At 30.1% G+C, this 11,826-nt stretch overlaps 2 protein-coding genes across 3 annotated transcripts; one reads left to right on the top strand and one right to left on the bottom strand.

Annotated features, from left to right (window-relative positions):
• Positions 1 to 471: 471 nt before the first annotated feature.
• On the top strand, positions 472 to 3,906 carry LOC148235124 (methionine aminopeptidase 1D, mitochondrial). 2 transcript variants are annotated; one of them, XM_088186561.1, is made up of 6 exons: positions 472 to 617; positions 689 to 905; positions 978 to 1,169; positions 1,236 to 1,343; positions 3,445 to 3,598; positions 3,671 to 3,906. In XM_088186561.1, exons 1-6 carry the CDS (start codon positions 544 to 546, stop codon positions 3,865 to 3,867), a joined length of 942 nt encoding a protein of 313 aa, XP_088042687.1. In that variant the 5' UTR covers positions 472 to 543; the 3' UTR covers positions 3,868 to 3,906. The 2 variants fall into 2 exon arrangements, with proteins under 2 accessions (XP_088042687.1, XP_088042686.1); XM_088186560.1 differs by having other exon boundaries at positions 497 to 617; positions 674 to 905.
• A 1,325-nt stretch (positions 3,907 to 5,231) lies between these two features.
• On the bottom strand, positions 5,232 to 11,407 carry tun (N-terminal glutamine amidase tungus). The gene is made up of 5 exons (XM_088186576.1): positions 11,249 to 11,407; positions 8,572 to 8,725; positions 8,357 to 8,505; positions 8,170 to 8,294; positions 5,232 to 8,105 (listed from the first exon to the last, which is right to left on the bottom strand). Exons 1-5 carry the CDS (start codon positions 11,371 to 11,373, stop codon positions 7,996 to 7,998), a joined length of 663 nt encoding a protein of 220 aa, XP_088042702.1. The 5' UTR covers positions 11,374 to 11,407; the 3' UTR covers positions 5,232 to 7,995.
• Positions 11,408 to 11,826: the final 419 nt, after the last annotated feature.

The following is an 11,826-nucleotide window of genomic DNA, read 5'->3' as shown; positions in this document are numbered from 1 at the left end:
TACAAAATTACTATACACATATAAGAAAATAACATAAAACAGAATTGCAAAAAATATAAGTAAATTGAATTTAAATAATATATAAGTAATAACGAAATAGATAAAAATATTCATGAATAAATCTTTAGCTGATATGAAAAAAGCATACTGTCACGTATTAAACTTACCTAGCACGACAAAGCAATTTGTAATGGTTTTGAGTATTTGCTAAGAACAGAAATTTATGATGGTACTTGAATCTCTCTAGTTTATAAAATATTATATATAATATCTTTAAATAATATATGTTGCAAGTTTTCAATACATTTTTTTTTATATTTTACATAAATGTTCATAATTCTAAATTTTACTTAATTTTTTGTAATAAAAAGAATAAACTTGATTATTTTGATCCAAAGTAATACTTGAGCAAAATGACCAGAAAAATAAAATAATCAATGAATATTTAAAAATTACACATTCATGTGCGTAATATTATATTTGTTAGGACCAAAACAGAACTAGCGACTATTACAGTACAAATTTGACAACTGCTAAAAGGTTATGTTTTTAACTAAAAACACTATTTGTAATATAACTAATTATTTATATAGACACAGTTCACAATGTAGAAGAGTGTAAGTATATACAATTTCAACTCGAGTATTTATTAGTTTAATTTAAAATCATAAAGAAAACATATTTCAAGTATTAACTATGACTGTTATGAAATCGTCGAGCCGGCTTTAGTGAGTTCGATGAAAAATGTACCAACCAATATTATAAAACCAAATTATTACGCCACCGGAGAACCGTTGCCCGGACCGAATAATGCTGAAGTGAAAAATAAAAAACAAATCGAAGGAATTACAAACAGCTGTAAACTCGCTAGTTCTTTGCTGAAAAATGTGGGAGAATTCATTAAGGTGATTGATTCATTATGTGTATTTTATGATAATTGATTTATTTTTCTCTTATATATGTATATTTAATTTTAGATAGGCATAACTACCGACGATATTGATACGTTTGTTCACAGAAAATGCATAGAAAATAACTGTTATCCATCACCGTTGAGATATAGAGGATTTCCAAAATCTATATGCACATCAGTAAATAATGTAGCGGTGCATGGAATACCCGATAATCGACCGTTAAAAAACGGTGATATAGTCAATGTTGATATAACTGTTCGAGTGCTTGTTTTTTTTTTGGATAATCTGAAAGTAAAATAATAATTCAGTTTTATATTTCAGGTTTATTATAACGGTTACCATGGCGATTGTTCTAAAACATTTTTAATCGGAGATGTTGATGAACAAGGCAAAGAATTAGTTTCCGTAACTGAGGAGTGTCTAAATAAGGTATTCAATTAAATAAAAGGGAGAGTAATGTACTGTGGGACAATTTTGATTTTTAATATTGATAAGTATACAATAATTAATATGAAAATTGTTTTAGTTTTGTTAACTGATTTTTATACAATTTTTAGTGCTAATACTAAAAATTACATCCATATTCTTCTGTCACATAAGGTTATTTCACAAAAAGATAATAAAGATTAACAAATGACACAAAATGCAATTTTAAGATACATATTTGTGTTTTAATGTTGACCAGAAATACACAAATATAAAAATTTAAATTATTAAAAAAACTTGCTGAGGATCATTCCTTTTCAACGTCCAACAATAGTCTGCAGTCATGTTCACATTCCATCTTCCTCGGTATAGTATTTCCATTATCTTTATGTCCTGGTGAAATATTTTACCTTGCTCCTCGCTTATAATACCTACATATTCAGGAAAGTACCCCAGATGTGAATGGAGGAAATGTACTTTTAATCTCATGTTACATCCCAAAATCTTTTTCAACATATCTTTAACAATATACTTGTGGTTTGACTTCATCCTTAATAAGTTTTTTGATGTTGGGTTCAACAAAAATCCCCTCTTTCAACTTTGCTTCTGAAAAACTAGAGAATTGGTTAGAGATACTTAAAACATTCCCATTCTTTTGGCAAAGTTTTGACAAATGCTTTCATCAGGCCCACCAGCTTAATGTGAAGTGGTGGAAGTAGAACTTTTTTCAGATCAATAAGGCATTCTCTCTCAATGTTTTTGTTTTCAGGCTGTAATGTACATATTTCTGATTGGCCATACTTTCTTGATACAATGCTGCTATCTGGCACGGCTGTCCCATTCGCACAGAATACATGAAAATTCGGCGTAACCACTCTACTGACCAAATATCATCGATATTATTTTTAAGTCTCCATAAATTGTCCATTTATGATCTGGATATGAAAGTTTGTTAAGAATCAACTCAAGATTTTCGTAGCATTCTTTCAAATTAACTGAATGTAATGCTTTGGAAGGAATGCAAAAATACATACTTATTATCTTTGTATAAGAGTACTGGTTCAGACTTTTGCAGTTTCTTTGGGAAGACCTAAGTCTCAGACTAAATCATTTAATTGCTAGAGTAAAAGTAAGTCCTCACTATGAATTTTTTGGTTCCTCCAAACCATTGGTATACCAAAGCGAAAAGATCGCTTTTTACCATGAAACCATTGCCTCAGTTCTTCCATGCAAATCGAACAAACTTGACGGGGGACCCAAGGCTTGTCGGATCTCCCAACTTCATGCCAAAATAAACAAAGTACTCTTTTTCCACAAAATCTGAAATGTTTCTTTGATGTTTTTTACAGTATAATTGCCACAAATACAGCATAAACAATCCTGTGAGTTGACGCATCTTCGGCAAGCCATTGTCGTTTAAAAAATTAAGCACAAACACTTAAATGACACTGTAACTAAAAAGTAGTTTTACATAGCTCGGAGCACTATGACACGTATACTGCAAAGTCAACATACACACTGTATGCGGGACCGGAGAAACATAAATGGAAGTGGAAATTTGTGAGGGATGGGAAACAGATAGGCCCCAACAGGCTAGTGAACTGGTATTCACTAGTTTTATTGTTGTAATTATGCTAGTATCAACTAGATTGGGGGCAAATGCTTTTGATTCTGATTTGTAGTCTCTTTTAAGTGTTAACACACCTAAAATAATTATTTAGTATACCATAAATATGTATGTATTGTACATAAAAAAAATTTACTGTACTTTTCATTCTACTAAATGTCTATAATTTGTGAAGAAACTGTATGTGATCGATTTTTTTCATTATTTTTCCAGTAATCAGTACCTGAATAACTATATAAATCACTATTTACATTCAAGACAACTTTTAAATTGCAAGCCTGTGTTATTATTATAACACAGGCCTGAGATGTATGTTATATGTTTAGCCTGAAAAAAATTCTGTGTTTTTTGTCTTGTGTTTAAATGCAAGTGATCGAAAATATCCAGTTGCAGGAAAGACAACACGCCTCAAATTACAACTCTCCCCAATATTATAAATTAGTATCAAATCTTCACTTATCGTTTTGACCAATTTAGGGAATATCTATATGCGCTCCAGGAACTCCATTCAATGCAATAGGATCAACTATTAACAAATACGCGACCAAACGTGGATTCGTAGTTGTTCCAGCGTTCATCGGACACGGGATCGGAAGATATTTTCACGGTGCGCCTGAAATTCATCACACTGGTATGAAAAAAGTTGACAAACTAGAAAAATTTATATGCATTTGATTTTAATTTTTTACCATGGATTTTTAAGTAAATTCGTATCCGGGCAAGATGATGGCTGGTATGACTTTTACTATCGAACCTGTGATCACGCTCGGTGATGAGATGGTGGAAATATTGGAGGACGGATGGACAGCGGTGACAGCCGATGGAGCGAGAGCGGCTCAAGCTGAACATACGGTGCTTATTACTGAAAATGGTTGTGAAATATTAACTGACCAGCATTAGAAAATTGTCAATTTAGAAAATAATAAATTATTTGTTATATATATATTTTTTATTACGTTAAGCATGCAAGGACCTATATTAGATCGGGGAGATGGCATATCCTCACGCTGAAGATCCATTTTAAAAGTCAATTTAGATAAAATCTCAATTTTCAGTGTTGGGGCCAGTAATGGATTTGCAATTTTAACTAATAAGAAACAACGCCATTCTGTTTATTACCATTGACTTATTTTACTCGTATCCATAACTTAAAATCTTATCTTTTATTGACATGGAGAAAAATACTACTTTTTCATGACAATGTCTATTAACACTTGACCGACGGATCGTTTTTTCACCGCATCGTGTGTGAAAACACTGTTTCGCGAGAATTTTGCTCAACACATATAAAAAAATATGATAACTTTTGAATTAAAAATAAAAATTTATCAAATGTTCTGAATTGTATTGGTACATATGCTAAAACTATTTTATAAGTGGTTTTCAATCTGTGGGTTGCATAAGATAAGATCAAAATTAAAATCATGAAGTTTGTTTTATTTCTATTTATAAAAATATTTACAAAGAAACTAAATGCCTTGAAAATAAATAAAATAGAAGAAAAATGCTGGTTTTGAGCATTAGTTGACGAAATGTGTTGAATTTGTTTCCACGAAAAATGTAGTGTATCCGCATCGAATATAAACCAAAGTAAAATTCAACTTTAGTATGATATAAATGTAGTGTGTCACATGTTTTTAATGCATTTCTCTGAACAAGCAATAAAAAAATGATTTCGAATAAAATTTGATTAAACACTAAGAGGCACCACCAAACTAGTTAAATTATCATATATAAAATCATATTTCAGACTTTCATGGGTTAATATTTTGATGTTTACAACTTTGTCACACTTAAAAAATAATATACGATGTTTAAAAAATACTTTACCATAAAATTATATTTAAATAAAGAGCTCTTTGATGGTTCCTCACATGGAAGTCAGCGGCAATAAAAATAACCATGCGTTGAAATATTTTTTTTCTTAAAGCATAAATATGTATTCATAGATGGCAGTATAAAACGCTTTAATCTTTGCAGGTAAATACTACTGAACTTGTTGTTAAACATCAGAAGTTATAGAAGTAGTCACTACCCGTCCCGCGGATTACCAGCAACGGGTAGATATTACTCAACCTGTTAGTCGAGGATTTAAAACAGGATTTGTAATAATCGACGCACCTCTTGTGCTAGCGATCGGTACACAACGGGGAATGTTATGGTTGAATAGGACAAATTTTAGGGTAGAGTTTTTATTGAATATGAGGATTTGGTTCGTTGGATTATGGTAAGTTCGTTAAATTATGTTAAAAATGAAACAAACGTTTTCATAATATATCAAGAGAAGTGTTTTAATTTATTTAATTTGCCATAATAAAAGTCTAAATAAAAAACAAATGTAACTTGGTACATTAAAAGCACAAGCACATTCTTATATCACTCATTGTATCAGTCAAATATTAAGATAAAACTCCTGACAAGGCAATAAAGCAATTTTTATCGTGTACAGTATTTGTTTTGGTAAACATACAATAAATTAGGCATGTCTGACTCTGTAGTGGTATTGGAAATGTGAATGAAAAAATTATTCACATTTCTTACATCACTAAGGATGATTAAAACAGCTTCAAGTAGATATTCCTAACGTTTCCACTCAAAACACTTTAAAACAATATCAAAAGTTGATACAATTATATATATTCAACGTCATGGAAAATCTCTATCGAGTATAACAGGACTAATAAAAATTACAACATATTAAAAATGCGACATAACAAAACTTTGATTAAAACATCAAAATAAAACTCACTGTCGACGATACAACAATGGAAGAAAGATTGCACACAAACACACGTCGTGCAACGTAACGGAATCCAGATTGCCGAATTTCCGGTGTAATTCGATATATTATAATTTGTTATTTGCTACTACAAATGTTTAATTTTTTACCACCGCGGTATTGCTGGTCCCAAAAGTTATGTTAATGAAATGATTCCGCTCGCAACGGCTAAAAAATAAAATGTCATTACATTTTATCGTCCATCTCTAGATTTATCATTTTTTCCAGAGCATGTGCGTGTGACTGTGTGCATACACATTCGTACATATCATATAAATATGTATATAATCCTACAAAAAGGGGAAATTACGATACAAATATATATATATATGTGTACATATGTGTGTGTATATATATATATATATATATTACATAATTACATCAATTCAGAAACGTTAACTCGTCACAGAAAGTTTCGACCATATACTACTCTTTTGATTTTAAATTTTTTGTATCTTCTATATAAGGATTGCAAAACCAACACTAATAAATATGAATCAACTCTGTTTAAGAACACAACATACATTGATATGTTGAATGAATAATATATTGATAAATGAAGGCATTTTCTTTAAATAATTTGCTATACTATAAAATAGTTTTGCAATCCCCAATCTGCATATACAGTGAAATCTTTCCGTTTTGCTCGATATCATACTTAGCATACTTATTTTATTCACATTATAAACTCTTATTTTTAATGTCACATCAAACATGTTCAAAACAACCCTTTTGCGTCAGTTACGCTGAATATAAAGTCATCGTGCCAAATTTGGTTATAATATTCATAAACACTATTTATAAATAACTTTAAAATGGAAACGGTTAAGTAAGTCTTGTGCGAGAGTTTATGGACTAGAACAATATTAAACAGAGCACACGTAGCGCTCGTTGTCCCCCACAATATAGATATTTTTTAAATTATGAAACGAAATATGCCATTTTTTATATTTGGTGCAATTTATCTAAAATATGTTGTTATTTAATTTATAAATGGAAATATCTTTATATTTTAAGTATAAATATATTTTACAATTCATACATAACTTTTTAGTTATACGAGACTGCATCTGTGCCCAAGGCTAACTTTCCATAACAGTCGAATGACACTGTTAGTGTCCATGAGTTCCAAATTTGTGTCCATCGGTGAATATCCAAAATGTTTTTTATAACACACATGCTATTCTTCATAATTCAATTAATTTAGAGATAAAAGAATTCTTCGCTTAAGCTAAGAAATAGATCAAAATGTACGAACCACCATAATTATTTTCATACACATATATAAATTGCGTAAAAAAATTACAATTTGCACTATTTCATTATAAAAAAATTGGTAACAACTTGAGAATTACCAAAAATATTTATCATATCATATACTATACTGTAGGGACTTACGCTAGATATATAAATTATTTATTACAATAACAATAATACAAATGTATCCTAATGGATCTCATAAATATGGAGGCAAATATCATTTTTAGTGTTTGAAAAGATCGACTGCATATTATACCCGGTTTTGACATTTCAGGTCAAATTTACAATCAGCCGTAACAAATCACTTATAATTTGTAACATACATTACCATCAAAGAATGTAAATGAACATTTATCCAATTCCAATCTTAGATAGTTACATACATATATAAGTAGATTTATAATATATGTAAATTTAATTTACGAAAAAAGGTACAAGAATTTAAGAAATAATCTTAGTAGGCGTATATATAATAAATCCTCAATAGAAGATAAAAAATGTACAAAACGTTATAAAAATTCGATAAAAATCCAGTAAACTGGAGAAACGATGGCTAAGAACATACGTACAAGTACAGCTCCCGAAAGTATCAAGATTACACTAACTCGTGTGACTTTTGAACAGATTTCTAATAAAATTCGGGATAACTGTAATCATCGGATACAAGAAAAAAACTTCGTCGCAAATAAAATAGCAAATTATATATAAAAAATCATATTATTTGTATATAAACTGACGAAGTTTTCCTATCATATATATATATATATATATAAATTACACAAGTGAATAGTTTAATCACTGGAAACCTGCAATAATTATAGTGCTCCCATATATATTGTGATGTCAATAGTATAAGAGTGCAAATAAATTCACATATCCATAAAAAAACATATTTATATAATAGTAATTCAATTAGACAGCGGTAGCAAGAATTTCCCAGAAGATTAGAAGAAATGGATAAGCAGTCATATCGTTCCGTCGTTCAGACATTACTTGTTGATCTTGAAGAATTTCTGAACGAATTGAGTAAGATTGTAGACTTGTCCGGGACCGACGCTCGAATCCATATTAGTGTATTCGTCTAAATTATGAGTATAACCTATATGCAAAGATATATAAAATTAGTTGGACGTGAAAAACAAGTTTATTTTGTGAACACATACCAGGCGTACTGATGGCAGGATATGGCGGAGGAGGCTTTATCCAGGAACCGTCGGGCCTCTTCATATGACGGCGATCCGACGCAAAGTTTTGCATAAACTCTATTGCAGGTACAACTCGAAAGAATCTAAATATTTGTAAAAAAATGATAAGTCTTTACTAGCATTATATTATCAATTTATAAATTACCTGTGATAATCTGGATTAACTACTTGGTCTGTCCGTAATGTCTCGGTCACGTATTTATGGAAAAATGTAGGAAAAGGCAATTCAGAATCTAAATCGTACACAAGGCAAGTTTTAACATCCCACGCGTACATAAAAATAACGTGATAGTCCTAAAAATATATACATAGCAATATGAATTAAATATTTGTAGAAATTAATTTCGATCATTTATATACCCAAAACACTAGACGATCTTCTTCACGACCTGCCCTTTGTCTCCATAGAGGGACCGTTTTGCTCTGATTCGAGATAAAAACTACATAGCACAATGCTAGTTCTTCGGGTACTCTTTCGTTGACGTCTTGACATAGTTTCCAAACATTTTCTTCACTGTAATATAATAATTTTCAAATCTTATAATATATATATATATATATAATACATAAATAATCGATACATTGGGTTGTTCCATAAGCCTTTCAGTTTTTAATGGTGTGGGTTAAATGAGTTAAAATTTTTAATATTAATTATTGGCATATGTATTGAAATTCGCTGTAGGAGGTTTTTCTCAGACAATTTATGAGATATCCATTTTCTGAAAATTAGCACTGTTTCTAATTTTTTAAATGTCTAAACTAATGTAGGCTACATATTGAGCTTTTGTGCTAGCTTATGTATCGTTAATCTCGGACCTGCTTCGATGGCAGCCCTAATATCCTCACTAGCAACCACCAAGGACTGCCCGCCCTTATGTAGATATTCAAGGTCAAAATTCCTGGAACGTAATGTTTAGAATGACACTTTCTAAATTGAATGTCATCCCTGCCCATTGCATTAGAGATTTTTTAACTGCTATTGTTGCATTATGACCGAGTTGATACTCAAAGCATAATATAACTTAACTAAGATTATTTTATCTTTACTGCCATTGTTGATTTAGAATTGATAATACCGAAACAAAAAATATCCCGTTACTGGATGGCATCATTGATAAGACTACTATTAATAAGCACCGAAAGAATAGTGAAATTATCGTTAATTTATAAAAAGTTATACATTTTTGCAAATGTAAAAAAAAATAAATGCAGACTTTGGGACAATCTGATATATCGTTAAAATGGAAGATTAATGGATATATGTACAGGAAATGCATATTACAAATATTATAATTATAAAACATCTTTGACTATGGCTTGGCAGGCGCTTAAAGCTGTATTAATTTTATACCACAATTATAATTTAGGATATTTTCGGTATTTTTACAGAAAATATGAAGAAGTTAGTCGAAAAAATGAGTCATAAATGCTATCTAATGATTTCATTACTATAACCAGCAAGTTTCTGCAACATTTAATTATTGACCATTTCCAATTTTTTTACATAAAAATCCCATCAAGTCACACAAGTTAGTGTAACATTGATATTTTCGGGAGCTGTACTTGTACGTATTTTCTTAGCCATTGTTTCCCGTTTACTGGATTTTTTAGATAAAAATCTCAAAATTATTTATGATAAAAACAATTTTAAGGGATTCTTAACTGCATTTTTTAATATTATTTTTATAAATAAAACAATGTTATTTTTTGAATTGCTATAGATTAGTTTTGTGATTAAATCAAGCAGTTAATTAATGAATTCAAAGTTGTTAATTGCTCGTAAATGATTCCATAAGTATAATAAAATCTGTTCAAGTACTAATATAATGAGCGTGATATGTTTTAACAAGTCGAGTGTGAAACAGCAGTAAACAGTAAAAATCAATAAAAAAGTAGGTCACATGAAGCACACAGTAGGCGTGTAATGTATAAAAAATAATTACCCTACTCAACAACCATTACACGTGACATGAGTAATAGCTATTGAGTGCATGTTTTAAAGGGTCTGCATCATGCTATAAAATATTACACAAACACAACAATATTATCATATATTTTTTGTTTCACATTTGATTAAAATATTTTTTTAATCTAGAAGTAATGGTTTTATAAAAGATAATAATTAGTTTAGTGTTAAGTATGAATCAATTTCTGAGCTTAAAAATAATTTGGATCACAAGGGCTGTAATTCATTCAAACTCTATTGAATTTACCATTTAAATATTTATAGTTTGGTATTCTAGTTCAATGCAAAAAATAAGTATACTCATCAAGACGGACTTCTCTAAAAACATCGGGAAAACGCAATAATGTTATTTTGTAAGTCGAGTTATTTCAATGGTGTAAAGTTATATAGTATTATTAATTATAATAGTGTATTTACATTAACAGTATAACTTTTCAACAACTGCGTTAATTATATAAAGTTTGAGAAACACTGCTATAATTGATTTTTTAATTAGTTTCTCTTAAGAAATAAATTAGCGACCATGTAGTCATGACTATTTTAGTTTTGATGTATAAAAAAAATTGTTTAAAAATATTTCTCATGTCTTAAAAATAATATTTAAATTTAAGCATATGTATATGAAAAAATCAATAACTTTTTAAATAAATAAAAAGATGAAATATTTCGATCTTATACAATTATTGTATCATAAATCGTACAATATCAAATACGGCATATGTTATCGATTATTTAATATCTGAAAGAATTGCAATCTAAATATAATCTAATGAGCGTCGATGCAACGATGACTTCCAGCTCTGACGAGTTGGCTGCACTGCAGTTTTCTAAATCAATTTAAAATATACATACATATATAACGGCTGAAATAAATTGAATTAAAGAACAAATCCATAACGAGCGAAAGTAATGCGAGTGTAATTAAGAAAAAAGTACGTACGTTCGATCGACTCGAACAACAAAAGAGTCAAAAGAACACAAAGGTTTAATGAGTCGATAAGGCGTCGCTGAAAACTACTGAAAAAATAATCAATCAGAAACGAGCTCGAAGCAAGAGGTGATCGTTTTTACCAGTAGCAAGAGACGTAAGAGCAATCGGCGCCTTTGGGAAAAAGGGGGCGCGGGGGCGGCGCTGCCATACTTGCGGTGCCGCCACCGGCCGATGCGACACACATAACACGACTGATTGCGACCATGAACCTTTTCCTTTTTCGCGAGCACGCAATACTACAACGCGATAACTATCTCAACATCATATATGCGCTATATAACATTCGAACACATAGCTTAGTACATCGGGACACTAAGTTACAAAATAATAATAAAACATTAAAAAAAATTGTACCTATATACATATGTATATATTTACTAGCGTAAAATTATTTGAATTAATACAAATATTGTGCTGGTTGCATACCAGTATATTTCAAAAAATACTATTATAATACTTGACCATTATCAACATTTTCAAATAGATACATATGATTTATGTATCAATTTGAATATGCGAAAGGAAGTCTTGCATTCTCTTAAAGTTCAATGGTACGTCAGTTGATATTTTCGCATTAAGCACAGCCAGTTTAAAAATTAACACAATTACGTTTGGTAGTGAAGTTTTACCGTGTATCCTAGTTCTATTCTATATATAT

Source organism: Plectrocnemia conspersa, unplaced genomic scaffold (genome assembly GCF_051122295.1).
Source record: "Plectrocnemia conspersa isolate PC_06_02 unplaced genomic scaffold, ASM5112229v1 ptg000005l, whole genome shotgun sequence".
NCBI classification, from domain to species: domain Eukaryota; kingdom Metazoa; phylum Arthropoda; class Insecta; order Trichoptera; family Polycentropodidae; genus Plectrocnemia; species Plectrocnemia conspersa.
The sequence above is the reverse complement of the archived record's forward strand: the minus strand, read 5'-3'. Positions and strand labels throughout refer to the sequence as shown.